We start from the raw sequence: 23021 nt of genomic DNA on the forward strand, positions 1-23021 counted from the left end.
TTTCTTTCTGAACTGACAGCAGGCACTAAATGTCAATGGTATGACTTCACTGTCAACTTACAATGCCCCAAAATGCAATGCAATGACTGCATGACCAATGACAGTGATCCTTCCTTTGCCTATTTATTTTATGAAAAAGTAAAAAGCTAATGGCGAAACGAACGAATGGCGTGTCGTGCTCGTGCAAAATCGGTGAAAACGTGAAAATATTTGCATTTTGAAGTGCATTTATTTAATTTGATCGTTGGTATGGAAAGATAATCATCTAAAATGAAGTCCGTTGTGGCTTATGTTCGAAATCTTTTAGGCTGGAGTGACGAAAATCCAACAATCAGCAGACCAAGCTTCAAACGCGACAGGTATGACATGTTTACAACTACATTTTAGTTATGGCGGCAAAGTCACTGTAAAATTGTCGTTATTAAAGTAATTGCAACGCATAATCTCGGGAAAATGTATAAAATCCCGCTTAGATTGGCTTCCAAATTCTGGGAGTAAGTTTGATTGCAAATTTGGTGTTAACTGCCAGTGAATGACGATATAACGTTTGTATGTCGGTTTCCAGGGCAGATGATGGTTTTTCATCGGATGAGGATTCACCGGCACTCAAAAAGCTTAAACACCTGAAGAGGACTAGCTTCCCAGATATTATGGATGGTACGTCTTCGTATATTTTTGTATTAGTCATGAAAAATAAACATAAACTGCATGGTAACCTATCAGGCTAATTTTCACCAGAAATTTATTTGGTACCTACAAACGATATGTACAGGAAATGTGTGCCTGCCTATAGTATTATGAAAACAATCCAAACCATTTCTATTGTAATACCAGAATAATGTGCTTGATAGCATAGTAAAAGATTGGGATAATAAGCCTTATTCTTTTAGTTACATTATTAATGGGGTTAATTCCTTCAAATTAATAACATGAAAATTTCACACTTAGTATTAAATAAGAATATATATTCTCTCTCTCTCTTCGTATATTCCTGCTTCCATTTAAAGTCATGCGTGGCGTGCTGATATCTGGGGTCCATATTTCTTTTACATCCATATTATTTTAAAGATTTCTTTGTAGTAATTTCTGGCTTCCACCAGCCTAGTATCAGCCCTGATTCGGAATACTGTTGCTGCCTCATACAACATCCACTGGGGGGTTGAGTGGTCCCTGCTGGGAAATTTATAGTTTGGAAACCACCACATTCTATTCTATCAAAATCAATCAGGATTTTGATGGAAGAATGGATACTAAAAATACCAAAAGTTATGTCTACCTTACAAACTGGTCTTGATTCTGTGTGATTGACTGGTTACTAAAATAACGCAACATGAATAAAATTATTATATGTATACAATACTACTATATAATATAGCCTGAAATGACATAAAATGCCAGACTTTAGCCAGTTGTGGAACACAACAGGTTATTAAAGGAGATGTATGATAATTTTTAGATTTATGGGACAAAGAAGAGAAACCAAGTAAAAATGTGAGATATGTGCCAATTCACATTGAGGCAGGTCATCCAAGCACATCCACACCAAATCACATAGTGATTGGGAGACCAGCTACAAGGGAGAGGACTGTACCAATCAAAGTCCTGGGTATGTCAGAGAATGGACCCTCAGTGCTCCAGACCAGGAGCCCGAGGATGCACACTCCAGTCAGGCCCATCATACATGCAGTGGTTGATGATGAAGACGATGATGACCAAGAGGTATGTAATTGTTTGTTAGGCACCTTATCCATTTACACATTCTGGAGAGAAAACTCAACAATGCCCACCGCACTAAGTTTACATCACGGGTCTGATGGACAGAAATGGGCACAACACATTTAGAACTGCAGACAAAACTAAATAAAAGTGGAATTTTCCTATGAGGTTGACACAGTTGCTTCACAGGACCGTAGCCTCATCGGAAACAGGTTATGAAAAAATGTTTTTTATAGTTTGTCAAGCTACATTGTTAGTTTTTCGGTAGTTAAGTGATTGTCTGTCAAACATGCACAATGTCAACTAAATTTTAGCACACATTCTTGTTAAAATAAAATGTTTACACTCTGTTTAATTTTTCTGGGAATCTCAACATAGAAATCTGTTCTATTTCACAATGCTATATTTTAATAAATGCCAAAATTTTATCTGACTGAGTAGCTGTATAAATTAGTCTAGTAATAATAGAGTTGTTGTAGACATTTGTTCCTTTTAATTTCAGGTGACATACGTCGAAAGGAAACCACAGAAACCAACCAAGTACATCAACTTGGATGAGGAAGACTTTGACGAGCCGGACCACAGCACGCAGGATGACGACGTCATATTCGTGCCCACGTCTGCCACTGGAAAACCTTACAAATACTTCTACAATCACACTCGAAACCCTGAAGACGACCCTCTACAATATCACAGACGGAATCGAAAACTCAATGATAGGAATACAAACAATGTATCACCAAGAACATACATTAAATTTAAGGCACCACCCGGCATAACAAAAACATATAAAAAGGCACCAACACCCATTCCAAAGTGGATGCAAGCTTCCAAACCTTCGAATCTCTCAAGTAGTAGGAATAGGTTCTTTAATCTTAATGGAAATGCTAGGTCTACGTTATCAGAAGTATTTAATTTAGATGAAAAGAGAAATTATCAAGAATTAATTAAACGCGTGACGCAATCTATAAAGACGCCGACGATCGGGAAGCCCGGTGATGTCATCAATCTGGCTGACGAGGCAGCGTCCTTCAGGTTGACACAGAGATCACAGAAAAAGGCTTTAGATGAAATCAAGTTAGTTGAGAAAGGTCTGAGTGCAGAAAAGGAAAACGAGACTACGAAAGAATATGATCCAATCACAGTAGCTTCAATAAATTCGTCTGACTCCGAAGTGGAAGTAGTTCCTTCGGAGTCATCTAGTTCGTCGGTTAGAATAGATCCAATAAATACCCTCCGGGATTCGTTTAAAGATAGAGCGATCATATCCAGTGATTGGCTGTCCAAGTTAGACACTAAGTATAAGAAAAAGAAGAATGATACTCAAGTTAAGTTGGCGGACGCGAGGCGGGAGTCTGATATTATATCTAAGGTAAGCAATTTCTACATTAATAATATCTGTATGCATTACAAGCAAACAGTTTCTATGCCTATTCTTAAGGCAATTTTGGCAGACTAAGTTTAGCTTGAGATTTTTTGAGAACATAATCTTACAGAAAATGTCAATATTTATATTAAAATTCTCACAAAAACGACATACCAAAACCCACTGTGTAACTCTTGCAGGTAAACTGTGAACAGAAGATCGCTCACTTGGAACAGAAGTTGAAATATGAGCTCAGTATCCCCGAGAGTCTGTTTGAGGAGCCCCAGCCCACCGCGGAGCTCCCGCCCCTCACTCCCGAGCAGGAGAAACTTGTAAATAGGGCTTTGGGACCCGGACCTCCAGGGCAGTTGCTTGTTGAGAAGTTTAATTTGCGGATACACAGGTAAATATATAGATTGGTTTCCTTAAGTAATGTTTGTACGAATTGTCTGACGTTTACTGTGTGATATGTAGGAAAGCTCTCCAACTGGCATAGGACAATCTTAGCCATTAGTTGCGCTACGAGAGATGATTACGCGACAGTCACTTTTATATAACTTTCAATTTGATATTTTACGTTTTCATAAGACAACAACTAATCGATGTTGTTTTTTTATTTTTGAGATACCTACGGACTTTTATTTTTTGCAAGTGTTTTGTAGCTTCTTGAGAAATTACTATTCATATTAATATTATACAGAGAAAAGATTTGTATTTTTGTTCATAATGAATAAACTCAAAAACTATGGGACCGATTTTGATGAATAGAGATAGATGAAACATTCAGTAGTAACATAGGCTGCTCTCTTATGTTTTACCCCAAGCGAAGATGGAATGGGCCGCTTGTATAATATAAAATTAGACATTAATAAGTTTACTAGACAAATTAAAAAAACCCCGACTTTCAATATTCATTTCGCTACAACTTTGAATGGATGAACCGATTTTGATTAAATATACGTACGTAAGAACCACCACATAAAAATTAGCTATCAAATAAAAAAACTGCATCCAAATTGGTTCACGTACACAGGCAGACAGACACACTTAGCGGTCAAACTCATAACACCCCTCTTTTTGCGTCCGGGGTTAAAAAGTGCCTGTGAAGGTCTGAGGATCAGTATAAATCCCGTGGATGTCGCAGACGAGACCTGCAGACGCTGTCGGGCCTGAACTGGCTGAACGACGAGGTGATCAACTTCTACATGAACCTGCTGATGCAGCGCGCGCTGGAGCGGCCGGCGCTGCCGCGGGTGTACGCCGCCAACACCTTCTTCTATCCCAAGCTGCTGCAGGCCGGCCAGCCGGGGCTCAGGCGGTGGACGCGCAAGGTGAGCGCAACCGTCCGTCCGTCCGTCCGCGGTCTACCTCAAAAACTACTATTACTACTAAAATTGTGTAATTAGGTTATTAATCACGCCGAAAAAATGGTCAAATGAAATCTTGAAACAAAAAAGCTAATTTTTAGGGGTATCCCTACTCGTGACTAGAATAGGTTTACCTATTCTCAAGTAAAACATTAACGACGAAAGTAATTTCCTGAAAAGTCAATTTTAATTTATGTTGCTGTGTAATCATAAAATAATGCACATATTAACAGATAGCGTTAAAAGTTGTGTTTCACAAGTGTTGGATAAGACTAACTGGCAAATAACTCCAGGCAGTTTCATCTACCAATTAGTTTATCCGTCAAATAACAATGTGAAATGCCATCAGAGAATGTATAAATAGGCCCTAATGCTTCAAATATCTTATATATGAGGACCTTTAAATGGCCGAATGTTTCTTAAATGTACCTATTTTGTATGTATGGCTGTTGGTCTTCCTAATAAATAAAAATAAATAAAACACAGGTGGACATATTCGCCAACGACCTGATGGTAGTGCCAGTCCACCTTGGCGTGCACTGGTGCATGTCCATCATAGACTTCCGCAAGAAGCAGGTCTCGTACCTCGACAGCATGGGCGGCAGGAACCAGGCCTGTCTCGATGCGTTGCTCAAATATCTCAAGGACGAACATCAGGACAAGAAGGGGCAGCCGTTTGATGCTAGCGGGTGGAAGGGGGAGTGTCTCAAGGTATGGATAAACTTTTAAATATATTTGTTTAATTTCTGTTCTCTGTTCTCTTTATGTGTTTTCACTTGTCCTTGGCACTGAATCTTTTTCTTGTCTTTTACTTCTAGATTTTAGATTTTTTAGGTTATTGGTTGAATGGGGTTTTAAGATCTAGTCAGCCTGTGCCAGAGTTCCTCGTTCCTGCTTAATTATAATAATATTTATTTAGAACTGTCAAGTGTTCCACTGCTGGGCAAAGGTTTCCTCCATACTTTTCATTCAGGTCCTTTGTCAAAGTTTTCCAATTTTAAATCATCTCGTCACCTGGTTCTTGGCACACTACGCACAAGAAACTGACTTCTTGGGACCCATAAGAATTGTCCAGGAGTGTTTAGGCTTTCAGTGCTCATGGTCAGCTCAGTCTCATGCGATTCGTGTATGTTATAAATGCGAAAGTATGTTTGTTTGTTACCTTTTCACGTTCTATCTACTCAATCAATCTTCTTCATACATGTAGTTTGAAGTATGGAGAAGGACCTAGGGTACCTTTCATCCCGGAAAAATAACTAGTTTGCAGTGGGCGACGCCGCGGGAGAAAGCTATTTAAAAATAATTAAATATGGAATTGTAGAAGAGCAAGTTTTGTCTCGCAGGACATTCCCCAGCAGATGAACGGCAGCGACTGCGGCATGTTCTCGTGCACGTTCGCGGAGTTCTCGTGTCGCGACGCGCCCTACGCCTTCACGCAGGCGCACATGCCCTATCTGCGCAGGAAGGCTGCGCTCGAGATACTCACGGGGAGGCTGCTGCTATAGGCGCGGTGAGTAGGCCTAATATCCTCACATCTCAGGTCATTTTTGAAGTCAAGGAAGAGGAATTTATCCTACAGGAAATGTACATACTTTTTCTCTAATTACAGCGGCGTCGTCACAAGGGATTTTAAATCTTGCACGAGATGTGCACAGAGAAAACAAACTCCAAAAGAGACAATAGTGCCGAGATGATGGACACTTACGGACAAAACAGTGATTTTGACAGCCAGTGATTGTGGAACGAATGTGCTTAGACTGAAAGCTTAAACTTAAACTATATATAGTCTTCAAAGTGTTAATATTTTAGGGTGCCGATTCTGATTACGTTAACATAATCACGTCTGAATGGTTTTCAATTTTTTTTTAAACACTATTGAGTGACTATTGTGAAACCATTGTGACACGATTAGTATTTAACATTGGCAGGTCGACGCCTCGTTACGTATTACGACATATGTAATAAAAGTTAGTCAAAAATGCATTATATTTCTCTGTTTTTGGTTTATTATAAAGTCAAAGAAATAGGTACGAAATACACATTTTTTTTTACGAACAAACGGAATATTGTATAGACTGTTTCAAAGCAGAAGGAAAAATGGATGCCTCGATTGAGTGATGCAATTATTTATATCATTGTATACATTAAATATCTCATGAGTTTTTTGATTTATATATTACTTTATGTATAAAAGGCAATTATCTATTTTGACTTCGTTAGAAACACAGTTCTCCTACCCGATGCCGAATGAAAGTATTTGTATGCTTCGTATGCTATGTATACAGCATACGAAGTAATGAGGGTTACGCCAAAACACAAAAGTTGTTCCTAGACTAATTTAGGCAATAAAAATAGATAGAATAAAGATCATTATTAGTCCTTTTGCTGAAAGAAAATCGAAATAACGTCATGCTTAATGTGTACAAGGAGCAAGCGTTGACTGATTTTGTTGTAAACATAAGTAAAAACAAATTAGCTATGCTCTATTTCCTATGCTATGAGAGAGCCTATGAGAAAATGACAAACGACGCCTGATGTCTACATAATATATGTCCATTGTGCGATATTTAAACTGTAGGAATGGGATTTAAAACCTTATCGTCATAGAAAAACCAATCAGGACCGTTTTCTGAACTACTCAGAAACAGAGTATAGCAAATATGTCTTTATAGTTCAAACACTTCACTAATGCCTACGAAAGCCTTTTAAAGTTTAGGTCTCGACGACCGAACAGTTATAGCTTGTAATAGAAATATTATAATTTTCTGTTTTGTGACAGTAACAAAAGATGTTATTACTATATACTTACCAATTTCAAAGTATGTGAATAAACCATAATAAACATGTCATTCCTATATATTTGTTTTGTATTATAAAAACCATATGTATGGAGGAATCAGTGTTAATTAAAAGAATTTAGTTTATAAAATGAAATCTTTTCACGGATTTGTAGAAGTTCCGACAACAAAGAATTGTTTTTTAAACGATCGATCCACTCTGGCACTGTGCCTCCAAGCCTCCATAGCAAAATCATTGTATTTTCAATTTCTAAAGTCACGTATTTAGTTTTCCATTATCAGGGGTTCGATTCTGCTAACATTAAGTCAAAATAGCGTTTTAATAATAGTTCTTATTGCATGTAAATAGGAACTACTTTTGAGACGCGATGTTGCTAACTATTGCATCGTTATAGCACTAGTCCAAATAACACTAAATAATAATCACTTTAAGAACGGCTGGACCGACTTCACTTAAAAATTTTGTTCAGAGATAAAAATTAAGGCTGATTTCTCCATATAAAATTCTCATAGCCTGGAAAAAAAGAGTTCGTTATTAGTGACAAGTCTAGCGAAATATTATCAAGCTCTTGTCGAGTTTCAACACAATATTTTGTAGATAATATTATATTTTTAGTAAAAAATATATGACACATATTTTTTACGAAAAATATAATTAAAAAGAACGATTCTGCTAACGTTGATGTAGAAATTTTAAAACCGTGCTGCCTCAATGGTTTATCAATAGCAGTAGGTACTTATTGCATGTAAAGCGAACTATTGAAAAACCATTGCGACACGTTTACATCAGAATCGACTCCCTAGTGTTTTGAAAAAGAATCCCTAATGCTGCACACTTTTTTGCCAAGCCATAGATAAATTAACTTATTGTAAGGGCACTGTCCCACTTATCAAATTCTTTGCCCACAATTTTTGCGGTCTCTATCATCTTAAATAACGCTAAAGTGACAGCAATAGTATTGGACGGTTTGTTAAGTGGAATGACGCCCGAAAGGACAGTACGAAGATTCTGTAATTATATTAGTTAAGATAATATCAGTAAGTTAAACTAACTTATAGTTCGCATTATGTTTCGAGTTGTAAAGGTATCCTGGACAATTTTCTAAGTGATGGAATAAATTAATACAATCCATTGTGCCTGTTTTTTTTGTTATATGTATAAGACCTATATTTGTTAATTGACGTCCTTGGAGAAAAGGCTGCGGTGAAGTTTGTTGCGCCGCTTCTTCTTCACCTGCGCTTTGGAAGCCGGCAGTAGTCTTAGTTTAAGTAATTTTTTTGACGTCAATAATTGATGTATATCATCCTAAATTGAATAAAGAATTTTGAATTTGAAGTGAACCAATCACACATCGCGGTGTGGTTGTCGTTGCATCACAATGGCGCACTGTGATTGGTTAGCTGCGTCTCACTGCGAGTCAACTCGATGTTGAGATGTAAATAGCGAAGTTGCACTACGCTTCACTAATTTACAATTTGGTGAAAACACGGATCGATTGATAAAAATTAATTGACCAGCAGTAAGACATAAATAATACTGTCATACGGAAAAAAACGCATTTGATTTTTTTCCTCAAACAAACGCGTCTTTTTTTCTCATTATGATGACACAATAAGTCTGTAATAAAATATTTCCATAAAAATGCGAAGTCTGCTCTGTGCAATGTACCTATTTAGAAGAAAGACAATAAATATGAACACAAATATTTTAATAAATAACAAACATGGTTTAAATAATAATTATATATATATAAAAAGTATAGGTAACATATTACATATCACAGTACACAACACACCGATATGATAAACTTGTTCGCTGTTTTTAATATTGACAATTGCCATATATTTTTGAATTTGGGCGGTTAATCTAAAAGTCAATCTATACAGGGTTACTTGCAAGATACCAGAAACCTAGTAAGACAAGATAGTAACATATTAACAGTGTTTGTTCAACGACTCTAATTTCTTAGATATTACCCTCATAAACAAAACCTCTGTTGACATAACCAAGGTACTTATATGTTTACTGAAATTGTGTACAAAATTTTGTAGCCATCCCTTTCTTGCAAACTGTTAGCGTTATGTGCAAAGTTACAACCAAGTTAAGGAATGGCTTTGCTCATTCGTAAGCACTATAAATTCTTTGCCTATAACTCTACGCCCGCCGCGTGCGAATCCCGGACCGTTTTGGGAGGGGGCGAAGCGTATATAATACGATAGTAATAGCAAATTGTATGTAACGTATTGAGTTCGCGACGTGGTTTCTGATGTTGGCTATCTAGTCCTGTAAAGTACAATCAACCCTGTACAGATAAACTGGGCCTGTTTCACCGCTTGCTGATAAATTATCTAACAGCCAATGTAACATCGAACAAGTAGCGGAAAAATTGTGTTTCATAAGTGTTGGATAGAGCTAACTAGTAAATAACTCCAGGCGTATGTACAGCAGCAGCGTAGCAGCTTATCTGTCAGTTAACAACATCAAGATTTATCAGAAAATGGTGAAACAGGTGCTAAACCTTGTAGTTTATTGTCGATACTAACATCTACCAACACCACTTCAATCGTCAGTGATCCTCATCAGCCGTAGTTTGCCGCCCTCGACCAAGGCCACGCCCGCGTCGTTGTTACCGCCGCAGTAGTGCGACGATGAGAACACGGAGATCAGGCGGCCTCGGAGTTGGCACTGGAATAAAACATAAGCACTTCATTGTCCAGGCGGTTGTTTTAGCAGCAGTGTGACGCGATTGAAGCTGGCATGGAATGGGCATTTAGCATGCAAGGATTAGCATGTATGCAAGGCAGCAAATTACCGCACATGTGTTTTTCTGCTGCTGTTAACATTTAAAATATAGTTGCATACATCGCATCGGATTGGCATTTTATTGAAACGTCAATACCTATGGCAACGAGATGGATAGACGATGTAAAGGAAATTGCTGGCAACAACTGTAAAGAATGGCCCAGGGCAGAGATGGTTGGCGTGTACAGGAGGCTTATGCCCAGCAGTGGGTTACGGAAGGCTGCAGATGATGATGATCGGCTACCGAACCCCCATTCCGCGCGAAAATTAGAGCTTCATGTCTGAGGATTGAGAACGAGATGTAAATTACCATAAACCCGTTGGGGTGCAGCTGATGCGCCCTGAGCACGTGGGAGAGCTGGTTGGCCAACAGGAACCTGTCCAGCGCAGTCTGGTCGAACACGTGGCCGGTGCCGCGCTTGGAGTTGGCCGCGAAACCCTCGTTGGCGGCTAGTTCTAGTTGCAGAGTCGCTGTGACCTTGGTGGGACTGGGGATGAGAAATATTCTGCCGTCACACGGAAGAAAGACGCATCTACTTAACATTCTTTTATACAGATGGCGACGACAGTATTTGTTTCCTGGTCATCATCATAGAACACCAATCAGAAAGACCACACTGACATTCTGCTTTTATTTAAATTAGACACGTTGTATCAAATATACTAAGCATATTTGTGAATCTATCTCAGCTGGTGATTCCGATAATCCAGGCTCTGTGAAACTTTGATGTGCACGGCTAAGAAAGTGTTAGGTACAGATTATATAATTGCTAATCCATGAACATTGTGCAGTTCGTATGAGTGCTTTTATTTACCATCAATGTATGTCGAATCCGTTAAAGTTCGGCAAACTTTTCCGCTATAGTGTGTAGCCTTTGCACAAAGCACGGCTATTAGGGCATATATCTCTCACATGTTCGGACCACAGGAGTATAACATGCCTTACTTGATCGGATCATTCCACAACAGTTCCCAAGCGATGGAACTCTGTTCCGCTGGCCTCGGCAGCGGTACGGGCACCTTGTCGATGGCTGTGATCAGCGGACACACCCATGGAGGCGGGATACCGCCGTGGCAGCAAAATACCTGGATAAAAGTTAAGTAGAACAAGTATTGAGTCGTTTCTTAGATACGTTCCCGGACGCTTTTCTAGTTTACGCATGGCTATGGCAGTTTAAGATCAGAGTTAATAAGATATGTTCTAGATAAAATTTAGATTTTTAAGATTATATAAAACTAATCTATGAAAACTCCTGCCAAGAGTATCATTCCGGTTCTTATTAGCGTGACTCGGCGAATCACTAGACTAACGTAGACCAATAAAAAGCCATCGGTACAGCATTACCTGTGGCATTTAGTGTCATCCTTGAGCGTGCAGGTAATTCGGATTTTTCTGTAGACACCTTCAGAATTTACCTTGTCGTCGACCACCGCAGCCAGGGGAAGCGCATCAAAGACCATATTGATGGCATTCCATATCTTGGGGCCCTCATTCTCTCCGTACTTCCCAACACACTCGCTGAAACAAAAAGGCAGGAGTTAGGTGAAGAGTTCACAGGGAATTTCTCATATACCACTTTCTAACAAGTCTCAGATAGATTTTTACAGGTGGTCTAGTCACAAATATCACGTGGTGAATGGTGGATGTACATACATCCTTAAAAAGCTGAAGACCTGACACATGCAAACGACCTAGGTGACAAATGCTTAATATTACTTGTAGAAAGTGAACATCTTCTGTATGTCCCGGGTCTCGTGGTTCCCTCGTATGAGCAGCACGCCCGCTGGCCGCTGCAACTTCGCCGCTAGCAGATATCTGTCACCAGAAAACTAGTAAGCCAACCAAAATTCACTTCATACATACATTCTTTATACCTCCAGCCATTTCAACGTTTTTAAAATCCCAATTTTGTATAGGATCAGGAGAGCGAGTTGATTGTTCTACAGGATGGCAATAAATAATGTAAGGAAAGAAAGGGCTGGCTTTGCAAGACATTTGGAAACAATAAATAAATATATAAGGACAAATCACACAGATTATGCTAACCCCAAAGTAAGTTCGATACTTGTGTTATGGGATACTAACTCAACGATACTATATTGTATAACATATACATATATAGATAAACATCCAAGACCCGGGCCAATCAGAAAAAGATCATTTTCCATCATGACCCGACCGGGGATCGAACCCGGGACCTCTCGGTTCAGAGGCAAGCACTTTACCACTAATCGCCACCGAGGTCGTCAAAAACAATATTGCATTACAGAGTAAATGCACATTCAAAGTGTATCGTCGTCGTCTGAAAATATATAAAAAAATATATAATACGCCATGAGCTCCGCGCCATGGGGCCCGCGGTCCACGAAGTCCCCGAGGAACATGATGCGGGCCGGGGCTAGCGCGGGCCCCGCCGGCCACAGCGCCGCCTCCATCGACAGCAGGGCGCCCAGGTTGCCGTGGAGATCGCCTGAGCAAAGGACAAAAACAATATGTCGTTTCGGTCTGGGTGCATACTGTTTTACTGGTCATCCTGATGAGAGAAGCAAGGATTGAGAAAGATTCAACTATAAGTGAAACACATCGAGCGGGAGCGGAACGGGTGTGGCGCGATATGACTCCCGCTGTGCGTAGTAAGTACCTTGTCAGTGGAACATATTGATGAAAATGGGCGACGAAGAGGAGGAGAATTGCATACGAAACAGTAAATAAAGTTATGTGTATGGCAGTGGGAAGAAACAGGCGGAGCTGAAAATCTTTTCGAGTGTGTTATTGCTAACACTGGTATCAGATTTTAATTCGCCTAAAGCTGGAGCTAATGTCGATGAACTGGAAACCCTGACAAGAAACGTCTGTAAATTGAGTGCATATTGGCTGTGTTTGAATTGAGAACCCCACGCTACTCGTATAAGTGGTAATATTTCTAACCAATAGCGTAGACAGGCGAAGCGAGTCTCAAAAGCCTAGGTTCGTTAGTACAGATGGGTCGCACCGCCTCAGCCAGTTTGAGCAGTAGACTGCCCATGGTGGACTCCTCTGTGGGGTTCGCCCAGCTCCACGCAGCTTTGCTGACTATCGAGTCCCGCTTCTGAGAAAGTTGTGTATATGTTAAAATTATAATTCTCTGTTAATGACTGAATGTGATGCCATTGCTTCATACACCAGCTAAATCAACAACTTAGCCGTAGATTTTGTTCCTCATCTTAATGTAAATATAGCGGTCAATAAATGACATTACTTATTAAGTAATCGTTAGACTAAGGACCATAAAACTTTCATGTGGCATTATTTAAAAATACACGAACTGGGAAAGCCGCGTGCTGTAGAAGAGACGCACGCCACAACACAAGTGAGAAAAGTGGGATCCAAGTCAACACTCACATGTTGTTTCTCGATGCTGGTAGCGAAGTGGTGGACAGCAGCAATAGCCTCCGCCGGCGTTGACTTCTGCGCGAGGACTTCATTGGAAGGCACTGTCCCAACAGTCGCCACGAGACGGGCTGTGGACGCGCTCACCGCGTCATCTGTTACGTTACGAATTAGCTTTAGTAATTGTTTCAGATTTTTGTTCATATAGCTAAATGGATGGAGATTCTTCATCACATTACTACGATATTACTAGAATGACTGTAAGTTACTGAATATAAATAGATTTCGCATATAGCTCTGAACATCCATGAATTAAAAGGCGGAAAGCTATAATGTACATCCAGTACCGTAAAAACTTAGCTTTATATCACTTCGACTCTAACGAAAATTGGCACTTTAAAACTTATTACGAACGGTTTAACAAGTCAAATTAGGTCAGCCACAAATGGCTTAATTTGTGGCTGGCAACAATACTGAGACCTGAACCTTGCTTATGATGGTCTCACCGTCGAAGTTAGCAAGCTCGCACATCTCGACAGGCGCCCGTTTCCGCAGCTTCACCGTGTAGGCAGCCACGCTGTAGTCTACACCCCTCGAGACCCCGCTCACCGGCCTGGAGGTGGCCCCGGCCCCCTTCGAAGCAGCCGCCGTAACTGTTGCTGGAGAATGACGTTGAACGTGTATACTTCTTTTCTGAATTCATAATTCTCTTCATGGCCCCTCAATATTATGAAGGTTAGTCTAATTCATTATTTAACTTATGATAGGTAATTTACTTAACATTAAATCTACTGCCGACTTCCAATGATAACGTGAAGATGAAGGCGCAACAAAGTTCACCGCAGCCTATATATAGTTGGTGTAAATGAACTGAAAATTGTAATAATGAATATCAGAAATACAGAAGGTACTAACCTACCCCTACCTTGGAAGTAGAAGCTGCAGCACCACTCTGACTCTGCTGTGCCAACTCATTGTCTCTTCCTCTGTGAAATCGTGTCGATTATATTATTTCTTTGTGTCTATGTTCAGAATCCGCCCACATACCCAGGATTTAGGGTAACATTAATCAGAGATATAGTATCATGATTATTAAAGGATTCGCGATCAATAAAGTTTATTTATTCAATCAACTTGGATCATTATTTGTTAGTCCCAAACTATAACGTGACTAAAGACTTAAATTATAATCCCGAGACATCCGCGCACACGTTACAGACACTCGCGGACATAGAAATAAAGAAAAACAAGAAATTCAATAACTGTAGGTCTATGAGATATCCAGCGATGCTCCTGGGCGCCCGCAGCAAGGAGCTGGTGCCGCGCAGACGAAGTTCACCGACGCCCCGAAGAAACTCTGTCAGAGGCAATGGCGAATTGGGCTGGAGGCCCAGTGCTCTGTGGGAAAGAGATACGCTGTTCTATTCGACTTAGGGTCGCCTTCAATTTGATCCCATGTTAGGGAAAACGATATATTTCTCTTCGTCGACAAATTTTGTCTTCTCTATCGATAAATTTATCGACTTGTCGCATGCTAGCCCTGCTGATTGCTGTAACTAAATTATCGTTGTTGATTAAATAGCTACGGTCTACGCTTTCTCTCACTCTCTCTTATCTCTCCACATCAAGTATTCCCAGCTGTGTGCGGGTAAAATAAACCTTAAAATCCTGAAGATTTGGCTGAGGTTTAACCCGCTACCTACCTGCCAGGCTAAATCAACCCACTTTGGTAATTGGTTTTTAATGTTGATACTATTACCTTGACAATACATAGCCTTTATGCTTAGTCGCTTCGTACGACATTCATAAGAGAATATGAGTACGTGTATTCTCAGAACAACATGCATGCGGTCGACGCATAACCGTCCTCTGACCTTTCCGCGCTATTTATGGGAGTCCAAAGGCCATGTTAGGAAGTTACTTCAGAACCGAGTCATAACACTCACCGGAGGCAGACGTCAGCATCTCTGGCCACGCTCAGAGCGTCAACAGGCAGCTGCCTCGCGGCCCGCGCCGCTCCCACCAGCTCTTTGAACTCCACGTACTCCAGCTGCATGTCGCGATTGCTGTCAAAGTATCTGTGGATAGGTGGTAACCTATCAAATACCATCGATAAAAAGCTTTTAAAATGTTCATATTGTTCTTCCAAAGCGATACTGGTTACCAAAATTCTTAAGAAAACGGTATTTTGCACGAGTGAGCAATAAGAGTCCATTAATGGAAATGAAGAATACTATTGGCAATGGAATATTTTCGAAGTCAGAGAATGTTATATATTATATATATCTACAAACACCAAAATTGAAGAATTTTATTTATTTATTTATTTATTCATAAGGCAACACAACAGACACTAAGTGATAAGATACAAAGTTTCTTACTAACTAAAAATGTTCCAACTTAGCATCCTAAGCGTGTATGCTCAGTTGCATAAGCTTATTAATTAATATAAAAATAAAACTTGTTATGAGCAAGTATTTACAATATTGATGTACTAAAATTACAAACATTTACAATTACATACAGTTAATTACAAACAGTTACAGAAATAATTATGCCAGACTATGTATTAGATGTGGTACCGAGAATTCTGGACGTATCATTTTTAAATTTACGCAATCTGCAATTAAATATATCAATGTCTATGTCCACATTACAAGAGATCTCATTGTATTTCCGGCACATCCTAGCCAATGGGTTCGAGAACGACGTATTATTTTTATAAACGGGCAGTACAAAGATGGGTAGGGTGCGACGGGGATTATATCTTATATTGATATTCAATTGAGAGAGCAATGTCGGGGATTCAATGACAGAATGTAGTAATTTAAATAAAGTTATGAGACCTTGTTGGTGACGGCGGGTACTAAGATCCGAAACGTGAAAAGTTTTAAGTTTTTCCTGGTATGAAGAACGATTACGGCCGGGTTTAAGTCTAAAGCTAAGCAAACGAAGGAATTTTTTCTGGACACTCTCAATATGCTCGGTATGGTTTGCGTAAAAGGGCGACCAAATAACTGATCCATACTCCAAATTGCTCCTCACTAGAGAATTAAAAAGAAGAAAGAGGCTTTTGATATTTTTAAAATCTTTAGTTATCCTACCAAGGAAGCCTAAGGCCTTCATAGATTTTTTGACCATATAGTCGTAATGTCCTCTAAAGGTTAGTTTGTCATCAAAAAAGACTCCGAGGTCCTTAACCATATTCTTGCGGCAAAGCGTTTGTCCCTCCAGTTGGTAGCAGAAATCAATTTTATTGTGTTTGTTGGTGAAAGAGATTACACAACATTTTTCGATGTTCAAGAACATTTTGTTGACTCTGCACCAACTTACAATTTCATCAAGATCCCGTTGAAGCAGCTCACAATCTTGGATGTTGTTAACGTTACGGAAAACTTTAAGATCATCCGCATACAATAAGCAATTACAAGAGAGCCTATCAACCAGATCGTTGATGAAGATTAGGAAGAACAGTGGGCCCAAGTGGGAGCCTTGAGGGACACCTGAAGTAATATCAATGGGACTTGAGACATAACCTCTGAGAGCCACGAGTTGGCTCCTGTTGGCAAGATAAGATTTAACCCATCTTAGCACTGAGCCATGGATACCAAACTTTGCAATTTTTTGGCATAGCAAACTATGGTCAACCTTGTCAAAAGCCTTGCTATAATCCGTATATATACTATCCACTTGCCCCCCCCTATCAAAAACTTCACAAAGATATTGTTTATATTCTAACAAATTACTGATAGTAGATTTGTGTTTAATAAATCCATGCTGCTTATCTGAAAGCAAAGGTCTTACTTGATGGTAAATATGATCATACACAACGGATTCAAATATTTTAGCCGGTTGGGATAGGATACTAATCTGCCTGTAATTCTTGCAATCAGAAACGTCCCCAGATTTATGAACTGGAATCACATGCGCATTTTTCCAATATGAGGGAAACACGCCAAGCCGCAATGAGATGTTAAACAATAAAGAAAGTGGCAGACTCAACTCTTCAGCACATTGTTTTAAGAATTTGGCCGGGATACCATCGGGACCAGCTCCCTTGTTAACATCAAGTTGCCTAAGTTTGCGAAGAACTACATCCCTGTCTATAGCGATTTCAGACAACGTATTGCAATGCTGAGAAACCTCTTCGTCTAAGCCAGAGGATTGGGAACTTGCACCCTCGAACACAGAGCCGAAGTACTGGGAGAAGAGTTCGCAAATGCCCAATCCATCCGAACAGGATACTCCGTCTAGCGTCATGGTAGAGGGTATAGAGGAGCTACCTCTCTTACTATTGACATATGTCCAGAACTGTTTAACGTTAGATCCCAGAGACTCTTCCGTAGAGGATACAAAATTAGCATAGCATCCCTCCATTAACCGCTTAGCTCGTCTAATTATCGCAATTTCATGAAGTATCCAAGATGAGAGATAAAAAGGGGTACCTAGAGGAAGAAAAATCTATGTAAAAATATGGTAAATTATACCTGAATATGTATCTGCAGCGGATCTCAGCAGGTATGCCGCTGTGTGGCGTGCTGGGCTCCAACGCTGCGACCCACAGCATCGTCTCCACGAACGACAAGCCACCACGGCCCGTCACATCAGCAGCCCTGGTATATACCTACCATTTTTAGCAATGACAATCTACCCTCTCTTTGTCTAGTATTATTTCTTTTTGGGTCTGTTCTGCTTTACATATTTCGCAAAACATTTCGATTTTTGTTGTCTTCATGTCTTGGCATCAGTAACAAGAATTCCCGAAAATTAATGTAGCATTAACAAGATCGCTTCTGACTGGGACCAGCTATGGTCATCACCACGAAGATTTCAAAATTTTTTTACATCTTACCCTGAAGAATAATATCTACCTGAAGAGACTGGTGCACTGCGCGCGCTGCCAGCCCAGCTCCACCATGAACTGAGCAAACACGAACGGACTCATGTACAGCGCGGGGAACACCATCACGAAGAATTCTTTGTACAGCCGGATCTGGTCTGAAATTCGTATCTGTTTCGTGAAACTGGTATCATGTAGATGTTGAAAATGCTGAACGTGATGTGTCAGAATTGCAATAGAGACTCAAGCTTACACATTCGAATCAATGTAAAGATAACTTTGACGTTTTTTGCTCGTTTTTTTGAATCCTGATTAGAAAGTCTAAGTACCAAAACGTCCAACAAAGCGAAACGTCTAATGAGCAATCTGCCTAGTTACCTAATCGCCTATGTAGCACAACGTCTAACTATGAAAAGGTCTATATAACAATTCGTCTATTTAGTTTTGCAGAGGAACTATCGGAGGTGAATAACGATACAATAAGATTTATTACTTTAAAGACAAAAAACATACATACGATTACGCCCCAGACAGATAATGCGATAAGGATCATTGATCAAAATGTTACCTTCTTTGTTATAGTTGGCTGCTGTGAGTAAAGCACAGTTGGGGGACGCCACAGCCACCGCACCACCCCCGGATTCGTTTCCCAATATCACATTCTCTTCACAGACTTCTATCAGCGTACCCATGTCCATCTCTTGAAACTCCTGCAGTAAATAGAGAAACTCGTTTTCTTTCATGTAAGTTTGTCATCACCATTTCAGCTGCAGACATCAAGGTAACCACTGCTTGTTTTAGGCCCACTTACGCGGTTGCAGGAAGATTAAAAAATGAGATACCACATCACTCTATAAAGTATACTTTATTACCAAATCCACTCTTTCGCCCTAGTTCAAAACCATAGGACACACACAGGCCATGTACGAACCCGTGGAGTAATTACGTTGCGTTAAAATTCCGCATCGATGAATTTCAACTTTGTAACTACATACCATATTCATAACGCTCAATGGCAAAGGCATTAACTCTTCAGCTTTACGAGTGGCCGAGTGCCTGAATAAAATAAAGAGCAACCTGATTGCGTATCTCAAAATTGCTGCGTAGTAATTATCATCAGACCTATATTTCGTCGGTAGTGTTTAAAAAAATCACTTTTTCTATATTTCTTCTATTGTGAACATCTACGTTTGAAATTATACTTATTTTTGAAGGATTTAAGTTTCATTGAAGAAATTCCATTTCCGCTCGTCCGTAGCCTATAGCTAACAACGTCTGTGCAATAGTTACATACATTATCTTTAGGAGTCTCTCCCATAACGAGTTGTGAGAAGATTGACACCTCAGGGCTCCGGAGCGAGCTGTGTGCCCGCTGCCGTTCCAGCTCTACACTGTTGAACCAGTGCAACCGATTACGAGGACCCTGGAAACCATGTTCTATACTTATACTGTCGACCTGGGCCTGGGTGGCGCAGTGGTAAAGTGCTTGCCTCTGAACCGAGAGGTCCTGGGTTCGATCCCCGGTCGGGTCATGATGGAAAATTATCTTTTTCTAATTGGCCCGGGTCTTGTATGTATTGGTTATAAAATATAGTAGAGTTAGTACTTAGGTATCCCGTAAAACAAGTCTCGAACTTACTTTGGTGCTAGCTCAATGTGTATGATTTGTCCTAATATATTTATTTATTTACGTATCTACTGATTTCCATCATTAAGAAGGTGCAAATGACGGAAGTATCGAATGCTGCACAACCATGACCTGAAGATGCCCACTGCTGAGTATAGGCCCCCTACTATTAAGTCAGCTTTCTCTATCCTGTGCCGGTCCAATAAGGTCCACGTAAGATCTACGACTTTGATGATGTCATATCGCGCTATAACCAGTTAGCCTCTCCTTTCGTGTATTCATGAAAAGACTATTTAAATTTCTTCACTGTTTTCGTAAAATGTACTCATTTTTCATTGTAATGTCCAGCTTCATCAAATGCCTTCTGTTTCTTGTCTGGCGCTGGGCAAAAAGTATGCCTAACCTATTCATAAAAAAGGTAAAACGTACTCTAAGCTATGTTTTGGCACTATTTTAACTTTTTTTATGAATAACAGAGCTAGTAATGACCGGGTGTAAATCCAACTCTCTAGCTTACCTATATTATGGAACTATGTCTTAGCTAATGATACTCATCCCGTTACCTATCCATTGTCTATCTTTACGTACCAACACGAATTCTTCCATTTCATTCCCTTTTCCTAGAAGACGAATCTTAGAAATATTGAAAACCTTCATTTTGGTCCTCTTCTTAACGTCAGCCTTGACAGCCACCTTGTAGACCGCGTGGTAGACACACGAAAGAGGGTGATTCGGCAACCACACCTTGTAAACCCTGAGTGGTTGACACTGGAAGCCGGCGTCCATGCCGAAGAGCTGAGGATATTTTTAATTATATTGCTATGTTGGTATTACATGTAAAATGGCGTCTTCATCGTAATGGCACAAATGGCGTAGCGATAGCGAAAAATTATATTGAAATAGGTAAAATTTAATTCATTAGAGAAGGCAAGTCAGGGGCGTGGCAAGTGAAAATCCCTAGTCTCTGCCTACCCTGCTGAATGTCCTGTATGTAGAGATGAGTTACAGATTACGCGGACCGCTAAAGTTGAGTTGAAAAGTTTTGGTGTTTTGATTCGCGTCCACTTCGACCGAATTCGAGTTACCTTGTTTGTATGTGAGTTTTTATTAACGCAAGGGAAATTGCCATTACGTCGAATCTCATAATATCATACAACAGTATATTTCTAGCGTAAGGAAAGTCCTGACTCCTCGTCTGCCCTTTACCTCGAAATTAATTCTATGAGCGGTCATCTTCCAGCAGTTTTTCTCAGCTTTGCAAGATGGTACCCAATACTCCCCGCTGCTCTCTTTGGTCAGTAAGAATGACCTTTCCGTGGGGCAGTACACCAATAGCGACACCACATCGCTAATGTCTCTGTAGTGCTTGAACATAACAGCCAAAAATTTATATAACTAAATACAAAAGTAAATAAAATAGCTACAAAAGCTGAGAGTAAAAGCGTTGTCATTTTATGACTGACAATGTCAATTTTGAAGGTCAAGCAGGAGTAGTAGAAATCTAAATAGAAAAATTACATACTCTTTCCTTCCTTCAACATACCTAGGTACTAGGTACTACATACCTATGCTAAGTGGAGATGTTCTTCAAATCGTAGCTGTTATAAATACGATATCACTTTCATTCAAGATCAAATATTGAACTTCTTTGTTCGACTTTCTGAAATTTCAAAATAAAAAATACTACGGTCGTCCTAATACATACAATTAGTAGGTCTGTACTTTTTAATGTTACTGTTATCGCCATCTATTATTGAGTATGTGAAATGAGCACTGTGTATGTAGATCTTGTAGAAAACAAAAAACAATGGTTTTGATTTCGTATTCTAATCATATCTAAAACTATATTTTTTCATTGTTAAAAAGATTTCAACTAAAAACTATTTGTTTCCTTTCTACTTCTCAGGCAAAAGTAAGCTGATTTATACAATGATTGGATAGATGTCACTACTATTTCAAAAAATGCTGATAAAACTTGTAATTGTGACGACTCAGCGGTAATTAAAACATACATACAACCATTTGTGATTATATTACAGATATCATGATATAAATAGTTCATCTCATGATAGTTTCATTCATAATCTCTGAAGTATTGATCAACTAGTTCTAATACTAAGTATGTGTATAGTATAGCTATGTGTGACGTAGAGATCACGCCACCTTTTTCAGACCGATTGGTGCTTTCCTATTGGTCGAGACAGGCAGTCTCCCCTCTATTTAGAGAAAATATGACACATTCAACACGTTTAGTGTTGTGCAATACATCGACATATCATTTGATAAAAAATCGACTTACAAAAACATATTGACAATAAAATTTTATAATTCACTTCACATAAAGTCTGTTTTTATATATAAACCTCGCGGAGTTATTTTTGACTATTATCTTTGTACAAGTTCAGGTTATGATTTTTTTCCATTTCTCTCCTTAACTTCTTTGTCTCAACATGAATAAGCAATATTCTAGTTTTGGTATAGAGGCATATAATTTCAACGTTACCCTTATTTAAACATAAATTAAACAAAATTAAGAAAATAAGAAAAATAAATTAAGAAAAATTTTGTGTGAAAAATTGCATTATTCCTCAACCTGGACAATGGAGGTTGGAAAATAATATGATTATTGATTTCTCTAAAAATAATTCATACGCCTGATTTTATGCTTCGCCTTGCCGTCTACCTCATACTGGTATATAACTGTCCACTTTGGGAATGCTGATGTTATCCCTAGTGGCCTTGTATGGGGTGGTCATGAATTAAGACGCCATATTACAGAAAGAAATGTCTTTAAACATAATTAACCGGATAATAAAGAAGACAAGAATGGTGATTAGATGTTTCTTGATCTTGCGTAAGATGTTTGATGATGATCTTGTATGAATTATCGATAAAATTAAAATCGATAACTTTTATTTGACAAGACAAAGAGTACAGAAGGTACAACACTATGGTCGGTTTTGTGAACTTTTGTGTGACGTTACGGCTTTAGTGTTTACCTCGAGTTATTTGAAAATTTTGTGATAATTTACAAGTGTGATATAAGCAGCGCACGCGGAATTAATCAAGGTAAGTTTCTATGACTCTAAAATCTTATTTGGGTTTGTTATGCTAGCGTACTTTTTATTTAGTTA

The 23021-nt window shown here is 39.3% G+C and overlaps 3 protein-coding genes across 5 annotated transcripts in view; 2 read left to right on the forward strand and 1 right to left on the reverse strand.

Moving 5' to 3' along the window:
• The first annotated feature begins 117 nt into the window (after nucleotides 1-117).
• On the forward strand, nucleotides 118-8380 carry LOC128683613 (sentrin-specific protease 1-like). Of its 2 annotated transcripts, none has more exons than XM_053769408.2 (9): nucleotides 118-359; nucleotides 566-657; nucleotides 1457-1719; nucleotides 2219-3088; nucleotides 3283-3485; nucleotides 4227-4413; nucleotides 4936-5160; nucleotides 5793-5959; nucleotides 6059-8380. In XM_053769408.2, exons 1-8 carry the CDS (start codon nucleotides 271-273, stop codon nucleotides 5952-5954), a joined length of 2091 nt encoding a protein of 696 aa, XP_053625383.1. In that variant the 5' UTR covers nucleotides 118-270; the 3' UTR covers nucleotides 5955-5959; nucleotides 6059-8380. The 2 variants fall into 2 exon arrangements, with proteins under 2 accessions (XP_053625383.1, XP_053625390.1); XM_053769415.1 differs by lacking the exon at nucleotides 118-359 and adding an exon at nucleotides 372-494.
• Nucleotides 7028-21707, reverse strand: LOC128683592 (uncharacterized). 2 transcript variants are annotated; one of them, XM_053769387.2, is made up of 19 exons: nucleotides 21094-21331; nucleotides 20539-20682; nucleotides 19555-19683; nucleotides 18829-18970; nucleotides 18292-18418; nucleotides 17908-18033; nucleotides 15367-15498; nucleotides 14684-14818; nucleotides 14336-14406; nucleotides 13927-14079; nucleotides 13433-13575; nucleotides 12980-13139; nucleotides 12383-12521; nucleotides 11768-11866; nucleotides 11467-11569; nucleotides 10997-11136; nucleotides 10361-10538; nucleotides 9792-9933; nucleotides 7028-8916 (listed from the first exon to the last, which is right to left on the reverse strand). In XM_053769387.2, exons 1-18 carry the CDS (start codon nucleotides 21259-21261, stop codon nucleotides 9808-9810), a joined length of 2415 nt encoding a protein of 804 aa, XP_053625362.1. In that variant the 5' UTR covers nucleotides 21262-21331; the 3' UTR covers nucleotides 7028-8916; nucleotides 9792-9807. The 2 variants fall into 2 exon arrangements, with proteins under 2 accessions (XP_053625362.1, XP_053625370.1); XM_053769395.2 differs by lacking the exon at nucleotides 7028-8916 and adding an exon at nucleotides 21453-21707 and having other exon boundaries at nucleotides 8975-9933; nucleotides 21094-21252.
• Nucleotides 21708-22836: 1129 nt separating this feature from the next.
• The window catches only part of Acsl (Acyl-CoA synthetase long-chain), a 43623-nt gene continuing 43438 nt past the window's right edge, over nucleotides 22837-23021 (forward strand). Inside the window, exon 1 of the mRNA XM_053764452.1 lies at nucleotides 22837-22956. The gene's annotated coding sequence lies outside the window, so the exon portion shown is untranslated. The remainder of the gene's footprint in view (nucleotides 22957-23021) is intronic.

The sequence above is a fragment of the Plodia interpunctella genome, chromosome 1, assembly GCF_027563975.2.
Source record: "Plodia interpunctella isolate USDA-ARS_2022_Savannah chromosome 1, ilPloInte3.2, whole genome shotgun sequence".
Classification (NCBI taxonomy): domain Eukaryota; kingdom Metazoa; phylum Arthropoda; class Insecta; order Lepidoptera; family Pyralidae; genus Plodia; species Plodia interpunctella.

Coding starts and splice junctions, on each gene's coding strand:
- LOC128683592 (XM_053769387.2), bottom strand. CDS start 21,261: ATGTTCAAGCACTACAGAGACATTAGCGATGTGGTGTCGCTATTGGTG. Junction 18,971..19,554: donor GAGAGACTCCTAAAGATAAT/GTATGTAACTAT, acceptor TATTTACTGCAG/GAGTTTCAAGAGATGGACAT. Junction 18,034..18,291: donor CAGTGCACCAGTCTCTTCAG/GTAGATATTATT, acceptor GGTATATACCAG/GGCTGCTGATGTGACGGGCC.
- LOC128683613 (XM_053769408.2), top strand. CDS start 271: ATGAAGTCCGTTGTGGCTTATGTTCGAAATCTTTTAGGCTGGAGTGAC. Junction 360..565: donor CCAAGCTTCAAACGCGACAG/GTATGACATGTT, acceptor GTCGGTTTCCAG/GGCAGATGATGGTTTTTCAT. Junction 5,161..5,792: donor GGAAGGGGGAGTGTCTCAAG/GTATGGATAAAC, acceptor TTTGTCTCGCAG/GACATTCCCCAGCAGATGAA.